This window comes from Gossypium arboreum, chromosome 4 (assembly GCF_025698485.1).
Source record: "Gossypium arboreum isolate Shixiya-1 chromosome 4, ASM2569848v2, whole genome shotgun sequence".
Taxonomy (NCBI): Eukaryota; Viridiplantae; Streptophyta; class Magnoliopsida; order Malvales; family Malvaceae; genus Gossypium; species Gossypium arboreum.
The window spans coordinates 39,767,344-39,782,036 of NC_069073.1; the positions used below are offsets into that span (position 1 = coordinate 39,767,344).

Consider the following 14,693-nt stretch of genomic DNA (forward strand, 5'->3'; position numbering starts at 1 on the left):
CCAAACATGGAGCAAGAATTCCTTCCTTCTTCCTTAGAATTTTCGCCAAAAGAAAATGAAAAGGATGAACAAATTTTTTTTCTTTTCTTCAACTCACGGCAATGGGGGATCACACCTTCTTTCCATCTTTTTTTCCTTTCTTTATTACCCATACACCTTATTTTATTTATTCCAACATAAACCACTTACACAACATGTTTTATGACATGTTTTGCCCATCCCCTTTGTCATGGCCGCCACTAGGCTTTAATCTAGGAAATTTGACATGCAAGCCCATCATTTTCACATCATGCATTAATAGGCCACTTTACATTTGCCTAGCACATTTCTAAATTTTCTCACATAAGTCCTATTTGATAAAATTCACTTACAATTAAAAAAATTCAAACATGAATTTTTCACACATGCATATGTTCATATAATGAGCATCAACTATGACGGCTAATTATTTTTATGACTCGGTTAAGTGGTCCCGAGACCACTTTCTGACTAGGGTCAATTTAGGGCTGTCACACTATGAACATAGGAAAAACACGCAGAGTAAGCTTAGAAAGCTTAGTAAGTCATAAGCAAATAAATCATTTCAATGATATTTACAAATCATTATCATTAAACCAAATTTAACAAACATCAATCACTTATACAATCTTGTACTCGTAAATTCATATAACCACATTAAGTAGCTTCTCTTATCTTATTTATCAATGAATATATATATATATATATATCACGTTTTCACATTTGAAAGACAACTGTTAACTCAATCATATAAATCAAGTTTGCACATAATCATTACATGAATAACCAAAACATGTAATGGTTCACTAACCACTTCATATATAACTTATCCATTTGGCTACATTTCAATTTCATATATATAGAGAGCACATATTCACGTTTCATTTTCTTATAAATCACATATTATCTTACACATATATATTACTTTCCATTTCCCAAAATCATGTTTCTCATTTCATAATTCCCATGCTCAAAACATAGGACCACAATTCGTATAACAAACATATTGTATCACACCATTTATTTATACATTCACATCATTTGATGTCAAATATTTCACATATTATCACTTGAAACATAATCACCTTTCATTTCTGAATTTCATAATCGAAACACACGTACCTGAATTATATATCCATAGATCATAATCATATTCACTTTCATTACTCAATTTCATAAACATTGCAATATACCTGAATCGGATGCACATTTATATATTCATTTACTTCTCAGAGTACCAGTTGAACCATTCGGAAACAAAGAGGATACTCGGATATCTCTGGAAGCTCGTACAATTAATTTAAGTCACATACTTTCATATAATGACAGACATCAATCGAATAGGTCATGCTCTTATTCGTAGATATAGTAATCATTCACACATATATATCGTTCTTTGATACTAATAATTCACCTTAAAAATCAATTCACATGCGAGTACATAATACGTACCTGACTATCATAATGTATCATACATAATCAATAGTAGTTTACCTCGAACTTTCAATTCATAATCTTACTTGAATCACTGGCGTTAAGCTCGCTAGGTTTAAAACCGAATCCAAATACCAAAGAGTAACCTGCGAACTTTAAGCTCGAATATAATACCAAGACTAAGCTGCGGGATTTAACCCGAATATAATACCAGCACGAAGCCTGCAGGATAAAACCCGAATATAATACTAGCACGAAGCCTGCGGGATAAAACTCGGATATAATACCAGCACGAAGCCTGCGGGATAAAACTCGGATATAATACCAGCACTAAGCCTGCGGGATTTAACCCAGATATACATCAAATATCATGCATATTTAATCTCACATATACTCCAATTCACCCAAAAACACATAAAAAGGGTAATTTGCACGTTAGCCCCTAATATTTCACATTTTCACAAATTAGTCCCTATTTCTAAATAACACAAAATACACAAAATCTTATCAAACCCGTGTTAGACCGAATTTACCTTAGGCCGTAGTAGCCCATTTATTCAATTTATTTCACACTCGGAACAAATTCTCCAAAGCTCAATTCAGTCGGTAACATATATATATATATATATATATTTATTTACAACTTGATTCAGCACATATAATGCACATACATTAATACATCCAAACATGAAATATTAGCAACCATTACTGAATGGTCAAGTTATTCCACACGGATTATTAGACAAAAATATACAAGTACATACAAGCATTACCAAATGACCGAATCTCCATTGTATTTAAAAATAATTCATGCACCACTCATTTAAATATTAATAGTCATCTACTAAGTACCAATGCCGAATAGAAATATGTCAAGTTCACATGCTATGAATAATGCTAAAATGTCATTTTCAAAACCAAATTGTTTTTCATCTATTCGGCTAGCAAATTATATAAAAAAAATATTTTATACCAATTTCATAACCAAATAGTCATATTAACTAAACACCTTAAACTTAACTTAATAATTAACAAATCAACTATAATTCATGAATATTCTTGTCCTCGTAAATGCACCAATAAATCCAATTATACAAGCAATGATTTATTCATCACTGAGCTTATCCAATTAAGCCACAACCGAAAACAAATTCATCAACCGAATCATTATTTAACCAAAACATGAAAAATCTATCAATACAAATTTATTTTTCATCATCAAACACAAAAATCATCAACCTTTCAACAATGGTAAAACACAAAATCAACATAAATTCTAAAAATTGAAGCAAGGGTTTACTAGCATTCGAAGCAACGATCTCAAAAATATAAAAATTATCAAAAACCGAGTCAAAATCACTTACTAATTAAAGCTTGAAGTTGCCAAACCCTAATTGCTTCCATGAACCTTTTTCTTTTCTCATTTTCGGTTGAAAGAACCATGAAAGATGATAATTTAACTTTTATTTTATTAATATATTAACATATATTCATAAATTACTCAAATAACCTTATTTCAAATTCAATATTTCAATAATGCCAAACCAACATTTCCACTAACTAATTAATGGTCCATTTATCACATAAGGACCCTAACTTTTAAGCTCCATAGCTTTTAGACACTTTTAACTTATAGCATGCTACTTTTACATTTAACGCAATTAAGTCCTTTTATAAAATTGAGCTCACAAACGATAAAATTTTCGCACGAAAATTTCACACATGTTAACTCACATACTGTAAACACCAAGAATAATACTAAAATATTTTTTTGACTCGAATTTGTGGTCCCAAAACCACTGTTCCGATTAAGGTCTAAACTGGGCTGTTACACTTGTTCTCCAAAGAATTGGTTTGGGACCGCATCATCTATTTTGGAAAGTGATCTAGATTATAAAAACTCTTCCCAAGTTGAGGGTGTTCACCTGGAGACTTGACCACTACATCATGCCCACAAATTGCAAGAGTGTCTCCATGTAACATCTTGAATTAGGACCTAGTCAAAACAGTGGTTTTGGGACCACAAATACGAAGTAGAAATAATTATTTTATGATTCTCATGAGGTCTATGATATGATTGCATGTTTGTGTGAAGGTTTCATGAAGAAATTCTATTGATAAAGTGTCCAATTTGATATTTAGGACTAAATTTCAAAAGTTGGAAAATGTGAGTTCTAGAAGCTTTAGGAATGAAATTGCCATGGATTATTAATTAGAGGCCCTTAAATAGTAGTTTTCCCAATTTATATAATTATGGACAAAAATGGGCATGAATAGGAAAAATTTGAAAGAAAGGCCTTAAGGGCATTTTTGTCATTTGGTTAATAAAAGAATAAAAAGGGAAAAATAAGTCAAAATTGTGTTCATCTTCTTCATATGTGTGTCAAAAATTTGAAGAGCCATAGCTAGGGTTTTTCTTTCAACTTTCAAGCTCGATTGTAAGTACTCCCTAGCCTTGTTTTTAATGCTCTTTATGTTTTTGAGATCCTTGAAGCATGATCTACCTATTTCTAGCCTTATTTTGAGTTAGGGCTCATGTTTAAAAAGTAAACCATATGTGACATGCATGTTTTTTGATGTTTAATGGAGGAATATGAAAGTTTGATGTATAATAAACATCTTTTATTAAGTGGTTTTTCATGGAAACACCTAAAAAGGACCTTTTTGTAAAAGGTCTAAAATGAGTGGTAAGAGGTATGATTTAACGATAAATGTGGGCTGCTATGAGTATGTCATAGTTTCGAATAGGCTTAAGTAATAAAGAAAATGAGCATATTTTATTTACAAGCCTAAGGAGTAATTTTCAAATATGTAAAACTTTAGGGGCAAAATTGTAATTTTTTCAAATATAGTTTTTGGACTGATTTGAATAATGTGATCATTAAATGAGCTGAATTTGCTATTATAGATCAAGAAAAACGGAGTCTGAACCTAGACCGGGGAAAGAACAAGATTTTGGACTAAATCAAATTAATTGTTCATATTTTGTACCGAGATAAGTTCATGTGTAAATAATGCAATGATATATCATGTTTTGATATTTTATTAATGTATGAGTCTCTATGATTAATTATTATGACAAGTGTATGAATGATGTTATAGTTTATGATCATGACATTGTGAACAAGTTCGACGAATATGTGATATAGAGAAAAATCTCGTTTGAACCTTAGGAATAATTTAGGATACAATGTGATAGGTCATTAGGAACTGTGTGATTATGAGCTCATGAAATTATGTGTATATGTGATTATGTGAATCCGAGTGCTAGTATTGTATGTTCTACCGGTGGCTGGGTAGCCCGGCATGTGTTGCACATACCTGTCAGCTTGTGTGAACAGCCCGAGTAGTTACGTCCTGACTGTCAGCTTGTGTGAGCAAGCTCATGATTAGCTCGAGAGCGAGTAATGTGTGATTGTGATATGAGGTAGCATGTAGCTACGCTTGAAGCACTATCTACAAGTCTTTCGTGTATCCGATAGTATTTCGAGTGTTCAAAGGGTAAACCTGTGAGTTATTCGACAAGTAAGTCAATGATGAGGAAATATGACAATATGTTACGAGTTGGTACAGGTATGTACGAAAAACTCATATAAATGAGCTCAATATATGATGAATTTTTGGTAAGATTGGAAATGTGTAAGTTATGTCTATAAATTTAAGTTATGCCTATGAACTCATGATGACACATATGTAAACTATGTTATGTCAATTGTATTCATATATATATGATTATGTTGCTTTTTATTTTCATGTGAACTTACTAAGCTTTATACTTACTCCCTTTCCTTTCCATTTCCTTATAGTGTTGCCAAGCTAGCTAGGGGCCGAAGGACGTTGGAGCTCGATTCACACTATCAAATTAATCTTTTGGGTATAGTGAATTTAAGTATTTTGAGTATGGCATGTATAGGGACTTGGTCTTTTTGTTATATGTCATATTGGTTTAGCCAAATGTGTTGGCTTGTAATGGTTTGATGATTCATTTTGTATATGGCTCATATTAATTATGGGGATGTAATCCTATTCATATATGCATGAATGTGCTAAGATCACTCTTAATGTGGTTAAATTCATTTAGCATTGATTAATTGTGGATGTGACCATAGATGTTGTTGATGGAGTTGTGAGTAAATGGCATAATAACAACTAAGGCATGACTGTCTAAAATGGAAGTAAATTTGATGTTTTATATTGCATGTGAATTTGGCAAGCTTGGCCTGTAACAACCCGATTTTGGGCTTAGCCAGAACAGTGGTTTCGAGACCATAAATTTGAAGTCAAAAACATTATTTTATTAATTATTTTGGGGTTATAGCATGATTATAAGGGTGTATGAAAAATTTGGTGAAGTAATTTTAGCGTTTGAAGGCTTAATTCCGAAAAAGGACTAAATCGCATAAAGTGAAAAAGTCCTATTTTAATAGCTAAAGGTGCCAAATAGATAGAGAACCTAAATTGGTGGTCTTTAGAAGACAATTAGACCTTAAGATAGTGCATGGCCGGCCATAGGAGACAATTTGGTCAAAAGTCCAAGTTTGGTGGGTTTGGTGGCTAATTTGACTAAAATAAAAATAAAAGAAGAAAAAGATGATATCATATTCTCATCTTCTTCATTACCATCGATTTTCAGCCATTTTTAAAGGTTTTGAGCTTTAAAAAATTTCAGCAACTTGTTCCTCTTGCAAGTAAGTCATTTACATACTCTTTGTTGATGATTTTTACATTTTTGAACCCCTTAAAGCATAAGCTTTCTATTAAGGGGACTATTTTGCAAAATGGTTAAGAGTTTAGGGTTTTTCCATGAAAGCACATGTGTAGTTTTCTGAAATTTTATGGAAGAATACGAGTATTAGATGTGTAATAAACAACTTTTGTGAAGGGATTTCTCATGAAAACCCTAATAGGGACTATTTTGCATAAGTTGAAAATTTGATCATAAATGTGTGAGATAGTGGAAATTTTGGATTTGCTATAAGAGAAAAAGGGGTTCGTCTAGGCTTTTGATGTGAGAAAAGTATTTGAAAATCGATTTTCGGACCTAGGGTAAAATTGGCATTTTATAAAAGTTTAGGGGCAAAATGGTCATTTTGCCCAAGTATAGATTATTAAGTGCCTAGATCGATAAAGCGATTAAATTTGTGAATTTTGGTTATTATAGATCAAGAAACTCAAACTCTAAACTTAGACCGGGGGAAGGCCAAGCAAATTGATTAGACCGACTAGACACCATATTTTGTAATCGAGGTAAGTTGTATGCAAATAATACAACTACATTGCCATTATATGCAATGAGTTAATTTATCATGAATTACTTGATTGAGGAAATGAGAAGGCATGATGCTAATTAAGGTAGCAGAATTCCCATTTGAACCATGGGAAATAAAATCGGATATTCATGCCATGATGTATGGACTATTGTGAGCTAGTGTAAGACATGTCTAGGACATGCATCGGCCACATTACGAGAGCCAGTGTAAGACCATGTTCAGGACATGGCATTGGCATTGAGACGAGAGCTAGTGTAAGACATGTCTGGGACATGCATCAGCCTCGAGATGTAAGCCTATGTAAGACATGTCTGGGACATGCATTGGCTACGAGTAAAGCTAGCGTAAGACCATGTTCGGGACATGGCATCGACATCCTACCCCATATTGAGGCTCATTGAATATCCGGTAGTGTTCCGAGTGGTTCAACGATAAGAGTTATGGTTTAAAATTTAGAGAAAAGTATAACCGTGTTGTGAATGATACAGGTACCTATTTAGTCTGTGTGAGACGTGAGTTCAATATATATATTTTATGATGAGTATTGGATTGTGATGAGTAAGTTGTGTTTTTGCCTATTTATATCAAGAGCATGTTAATGATTGGTATAGTTGTTGTTATGTGTTTGCATACTTCTTACTAAGCTTTATGCTTACTGCCTCTCTTCTCCATTTTCTTATAGTGTTGCCTTAATAGCTCGATGATCAACAGATGTCAGAGGCCACGATCACACTATTATTCGAAGCACTCCGTATATTTAGATTTCTTGTTTTTGTGTATGGCATGTATAGGGCTAGAATTTAATGTTTTGTGTCATTGAGAAATAGCCAAATATGTTGGCTTGGGATAAATATATATATTTTGTATAAGGCCATGGATAATAGTCAATGCTTATTTTGATATTTATATAGAAGATATTATTTTCATGGATGAGTAAAACGCACAAATAAAATGTTGTCCATTGTGGTTAGTTTGGCTATGTGATGTGCCCTCGTTTTGGTATAGATTGATTTTATGCAGGTTATGTATACAATGGTGGCAAAGAGGCTTGGTAAATAGCCTCATTTTGTCCACACGGGTAGGCACACGAGCGTGTGTCCAGGCTGTGTGTGACACACGATCCACCATATGGGCTTGTGATCCGGCCGTGTGTCCCCTGTACGTAAAATTTTGCAAGTCAATATGCATGGTAGTAAACGCACGGGCAGAGACATGGCCGTATGTCTCAGCCGTGTGAAGGGCACAGCCTAGCACACGAGCTTGTGCCTTGGCCGTGTGACCCTTGAGAATTGCTGACGTCAGAAATAGAATGTTCAGGTTTTTACACACGGGCTAGGACGCGGGCATGTCATGGTCGTGTGAAAAACACAGGCCAGGGACACGGGCGTGTGCCAGGCCGTGTGAAAACCACTGTAGGTGTAAATTTAGAATTAATTCCACACGGGTAGAGGACACAGGCGTGTCCCTGTATTGCTTAGGCCGTGTAAGTCACACGAGCCTACAGCACGACCATGTTGAATTGGTCACACGGGCGTGTTGCCCCTCCCATACAAGCCTGTGCCCTTGTGGCTAGTAACACTTTTCAAGGTTCATGGTAAGACTTGAATCATTCCCAAATGGTTTTAAATGAACGTTTAGAGCCTAGTAGGCCTTTATTATGGAGTTTTCGATTTAGAGTGGAAAAGTTTTAAATTTGACCAATTTTTTATGACTAAGAAACGTGTGAATGTATGTGACCGAGTTAGGTAACACGTCGTATTCTGTCCCAGTGTAGGGTACGGGTGTGGGGTGTTACATGGCCTAAATGGAATATGAAGCTTTAAGCTAGAATAAATTGATAAGAAGTTGACATGCATGAGTCATCTTTATGAATGTGTAAGTGCTCATTTATGCCATGTAAGATGTCCATGTGTTATTGAGGGTGACAAGGCTTGGAAAATAACCTCAAAGTTGTCCACACAGGTAGACACACGGGCGTATGTCTAGACCGTGTGTGACACACGGTCTACCTCATAGGCGTGTGATCCAGCCATGTGTCCCCTGTACCCTATCAAATGCAGAACATAATACTCCGTAGTAAACACATAGGCAGAGGCACAGCTGTGTGTCTTAGCCGTATAAAGGACATGGCTGCAGGACATGGGCTGTGCCCAGGCTGTGTGAAGTCTGCACTTAATTTTTGGAATTTAATTAGCCACACAACCTAAGCACACGGGCGTGTGACTTGGCCTTGTGATCCTAATTGTGTTGATGACGTCATAAACAGAGAGTTATATAGGTTGAGGACACGGGCATGGCATAAGCCACACGGCCTACCCCCACGGGCGTGTAACCCTGCTTCACGAAAATTCTTCTAAGTTTCCTAAAGTTTTCTAAAGTTCTTGGTTTAGTCTCGAACCACTCTTGATGCATGTTTTCGACCTCATAGGCCCATATAAGGGACAACATGCATATGTATAAATGTATTTAATTTAAAAAAAATTTATGACTCGGTTTTGTATGTTTATTTACGTTTAAGTTCGGTAATGCCTCGAATCCTGTCCTAGCGCCGGATACGGGTAAAGGGTGTTAGACTCCATTCGGCCAAATTTCAATCCTAGTGTCAGAGGTACGAGGCTGAAAATGAGACTCTTCTCCACACTATCAAAGACTGCCTGTCAGCTGGAGCTATTCTCTCCTGCAACGGCTTGGACGATAGGCTGATCAACGACAATTTTGATCAGTGCATTGATTGGTTGGAAGTTTCAATGAGGTTGCTCGATAAGAAAGTGCTGAAAGACTTCATCATCCTCTTCTAGAATAGTAAGAACAACAGGAACAATTTCACCTTCCGAGGCAAGGAGAAGGGGGCGAGTGTGATTCGGGATAGAGCCTTCACCTTGAGTAATGACTTCCGGGTTCACAACTTAAGCCAAAAGCCTATCATTCCTTTTACCCCCGCGTACAATAACTGGAAGAAGCCAGAAAAGGCTTTTGTAAAGGTACATGTCGGCGCTACGGTGTCAAATGGGAGAATGGGGTACGAGGTTATCACAAGAGATGAGGAGGGGTTCATGGTTGGCAGTTGTAGGGGTTGTAAAAACATGGAGGTGACAAGTGAAGGGGCTGGGTTGGTGGCTCTAGATGAGGGGATGCAACTGGCCGGGAGATTAAACATCTAGCAAGTTCTATTTGAATCCGATAATGCTAGCCCAATAAATAGAATTAAAAGACGCGGCATGGATATTACCATCATGGGTAAGTACGTGCATGAAACATGCAGGAAACTGGAGATGTTTGCTTCGGACGACGTGAAATGGGTGCCCAGGAATAGTAATAGGCTGACTTCACATAAGAGAAATTCACGTAATTCAAGATTCTATTAATGAAATTTAGGCCATTTATGGTTTTTTTGTTTTAAAAAAATTAAAAGTATTTTTTATAAAAATATTGACTAAAATATTAAATTTTTAAACATAATCATTCACATGTACTTCATATTAATATTTTTACGTATTAATATTTTTAATTTTTGCTAACTTTTTATAACGTTTTAGTTAATACTTCTATTAAAGAAAAGCAATTTGACATTTTTTAAATATTAATTATCAAATTTAACTAAAAAAATAAGAGTGAAATTGATAAAAAATGAAAATGTTATGAGATAAATTATCGTTAAGTCATACAATTTGAATGTCCAATTGTAACTCAACAGGTAAACCCTTAAATGCATATTTAAAATTTTTTAAAATTCATATAGTCGTACATTTGAAGTATCGTTTTCTCGAACTATATACATTATCAAATACGAATATTTAAAAAATTGAGCAACTCAGAAAAATCATAATATCCTACGGAATGTCGAGCAATTTATTAAAGAACCAGATAACGGTTTCATCCAACAAGGCATATAGAGAACATAACAGCATAGAGTACTTTACATGGCCATTAACGTGTGTTCTAAATCCTAATGTTTAACTATCAGCCACAGATGATGCAAACCCAATGCTAAAATCAAATCCGATGCATGTCAACTCACGTTTGTTTGCATCGAACATCTTCATTTTCAGAGAGTAGGGGCCCTGCATAAGGTTAAAACTTATCAGAAGTAATTAATCCAAGGTTGATTGTGGTGAATCCCTTATTACAGTACATCTCATTGACCTCGAAAGGCTGCCAATTGGAATCAAAATTGTTCGATTTTGTTGCTGATTGATCTCACAAATAAATGCAAACTTTAGACTTCTCAACAAGCAACGATCAATTCCAATATATTATGTCAAACAAATAACAATAGATGAAAGAACAAGGGACTTATTTCTAAGCAAATGAAGAGCAATCTTAGTCAAAAAGGCTTCCATTTTAACCAAAAAAAACGCATGCAGAAACCCTGATTGTTCTTTGCATTTGGAACATACATAAATCACTGTTTAGTTGTGAGAATAAACTGAGAAAACAAGCCTACTGCAGTGAGTAAGCTTGTGATATATCATAATCGATGAAACAAAGCTTGGGATATAGGCAAACAACTAAAACTCAACTGTATAGCTGAAAATGATGACTCAAATCTGTTATGAGTTAAAATTTGTTTTCAAAAGAATTTGGAAAGAACTGAACCTGTAATGACTTGATAATTCTTGCAAAAACACCAATACATATTTTGCATGATCGAAAAGGTTGCTAAAAAACTTGAAGTAAAGGGAGTCTGAAGCATTGCATTAGTTTAACCAGATGAGAATACAATGAGGCAAAGAGAAGGAAGGGTTCAGCACAGTTCCAATCCCATAAAAACCCAATTTATTTCCTTGCAAGAGAACAAAATAGAAGGGCAGGAACAACCATATTGCCTTTAATTGTTCTGATTTTCATTTTGATCTTCAATCCTTTGTTTTTGTTTTTCCTCTACTCTGAAAGGAAAAGAAAAGCCTTTTCCCTCTTCCTTTACGTGTGTGCACGTATATATATATATATATGCATATATATATTCCTTTCAACTCAAAATACCTGAACATAAAGCACACTCAACCAGAACTAGACAAAAAGTTTCGACAGAGTGTTTTAACTCTTCTGCTTATGCTAGAATATTGATGCAAACAAAAATTAAAAAGAAAATCCAACCGTTCAGCAACTATTAATCAACATAAGTTTCAGACTTACAGGAGGAGTATATCCGGGCAAAACTTGTGAGTGAGAAACCACAAAATCACCAGTTGACACAGGGCAAGATGTCTCATCACAAAGGTCATGAGTCTCACTGTGAATGTGCCATCCAAAATACGAAACCTCGATCACCAGTTTCCCCCCATCGATAGCTGCACCTGTACATCATTATAGAAAACAACGCCCACCTTCAATCACAAGCTTAAAGTACTACACACTTTGGTCGCATGTTACAACAAGCCTCATCAATCATCATATACCGACACAAAGCTACCATCTGATTAACAATTACATTATTTGAAAAACATAGATAAGTTACCTGTTGTTGCTGCGATACTGAAGGTAGCAGGCTGACCCCTGGCGATCGGGTTTGGCGAAATTTCAACACCTTGAACCTTTACATCATACTCACCTTGCTTATCTGCATTTGTATTATTATTATTATTTAGATTCAAAAACTAAAAAGTTACATCCTAATATTGAGAGCTAATTTCATAAAAATAAAAAAAATAACATCATTAATTTTCCTCGGTAAACAAATAATAGAATTTTCATCGATTAATAAAATAAAAACAATTTAGTTAAAAAAAAAAGGGCAGCGAACCTAGGGCTTAGAGAAACTAACCACAATATTTAACGTCAGTGGCGACTGCCAAGGGAACAACTAGAATCAACGAGAGGAGCAAGAGGGGTGCGATGAACCGGTTGTACTGGATCATCTCCATCTGGTTTCGATTTTACAGAAAATTAAAGTTCAGATATGTATATAAATCTCAGTTTGCAGAGATTTTGAGGATTGATTTGGTATTAGGGAAGAGAGAAGAGTGCTGGAAATGAAGGGGGAATATATGGTGGGGAGAAGAAAGATTTAGTACAGCAGTTTGGAGAAATTGGGGGTGATCTAGGCCGTTGGTCTGTTTTGGTCAGCACGATTGACGGGGAGCGACTTGTTACTTAGACAAACCAGACTGGCAGTTTGGTTGGCGGTGACTGTTAGGTGATTCTCATTATTTTTTTAATAAGAAGCGGTGTCTTTTTATGTTTCTTCGACCAAGAGGCTTCCTTCTCCTTTTTTATTCTTTGGTATTTGCGTTTTAACTTTAAGGTGCATTTTGATACCCAATTTTGTTTTTCATTCCTATTGAAGTACACCTGTATTTCATTTCCCTGCCAAAGTTGGTACTTGATACTATGCAAAACCACGTTGATATTTTTTGAATATTTCAACCATGTATTGTCATAATCCGATTTTTATTATATCTAAAAAAATATTTCTAATATTCATAAATTTTATAATTAAAATTAAAAATTAAATAAGAGTTAAAATATTTTTATAAAGTTTTATAAAGAATCAAAAAAGAAAATTTTATAATTTTTTCATACAAAGAACTACAAAATATAACGTTTTATAAAAATAAATATATTAAAAATCAAAGAAAATATAATTTTTATAAAAATATTAAATCAAAATCAAAATAATAAAAATATTTATTGGGTCACATTAAAATTTATAATTTACAAAAATATATATTTTAATTTCAAATAATAATGTCATAATCATAATCGTCGAGATAAATTGAATATCAACTAGTATATTAAAACTAAACTTAAATACCAATTGTATATTTAATTATTTTCGATTGTATGATAAGTTTAGTAATAAAAATAATAATTTATATTTTACCAATTTATTATATCTAAATTTTAAATATTTTTCTTCCAAAATAATAATTTATCTCTTTAAGGAAAATATTGATCTAAAATTTTCAAGTTTTATACATGATAATTCTATATTGATTTCTTTTTGTGTCCTTTTCAATTTTATTGGAACCATATCTCTTATCCAATCTTTTAAAATAAAACATAATCACTTTTATTTTAAAATTTAAAAATCAACAAATTGTTTACATATAAATTAGGATAAATTATACAACAGTCACCCCAAGATTGCTCCTTTTCTTTTTAGTTATCTAAATATTAATCTTTTTTAATTTGATCACCAAATTAATTGAGATTATTTTTTTGGTCCATTTTCATTAAGTGTCGTTAAATCTCTGACAAGAAGTCAAGCGACAATTAAAAATCGATATAATAATAAATTTAGTGTTAAAAATCGGTATAATAATAAATTTGGCCCTTAAATTTTACGATTTAGTCATAATTTTAAAAAATTAACCCTCAAAATTTCTAAATGGTCTTAGTTTGATCCTCAAAATTTACCTTCCTCTTCCACTCCCCCTCACCACCATTGTTACCTCCACCTCCAGATTTCCACATAATTTCATTGTATTCAGTCCCAAAGCAGTACCATTTTACTATACTAGAATTAGAGGTGTTGCACAAATTTAGAAAGAAAAAAGCTAACAATGTTACTAGTTCTGATGTAGAAAAATGAGATGTTATATCAGCTCAAGTCACTCCACTATTCACTAAGGAACAATATCAGTAGATTCTTGAGCTTTTGCATAAAGAGCCTTCCATTGATATGGTTGTCAATTTCGCAAGTATGATTTCTAGCTACAACAATGTTGAAAGCACATCTTTAGAATAGATTTTGGACATAGGAGCTACTGGTCACATGATATTTGACTTACAATGCATAGATTCTTCAATTTCTTATGATTCTAACCACAAGTTTATTCGGTTGTCAAATGGTGAGTCTATGCCTCTTTCTCATATTGGTACTTATAAATACTTTTCAACTAACCACATCACTAATGTCCTTTATGTTAAAGTATACCTGAAGACCAATCATGAGATGGTTGTAATTACAAACTCGTTTTACCTTGTTTATTAATATAAGGTATTGCCATTGTTATTTCAGTTTCTTTT

General features: G+C 33.8%; 1 protein-coding gene across 1 annotated transcript; it reads right to left on the reverse strand.

Annotated features, from left to right (window-relative positions):
• Window positions 1-10,550: 10,550 nt before the first annotated feature.
• Window positions 10,551-12,958, reverse strand: LOC108457756 (uncharacterized). Its single transcript, XM_017756885.2, has 4 exons — window positions 12,487-12,958; window positions 12,181-12,282; window positions 11,859-12,019; window positions 10,551-10,783 (listed from the first exon to the last, which is right to left on the reverse strand). The coding sequence occupies exons 1-4, from the start codon at window positions 12,584-12,586 to the stop codon at window positions 10,676-10,678; spliced, it is 471 nt and encodes a 156-aa protein (XP_017612374.1). The 5' UTR covers window positions 12,587-12,958; the 3' UTR covers window positions 10,551-10,675.
• Between the last annotated feature and the right edge of the window lie 1,735 nt (window positions 12,959-14,693).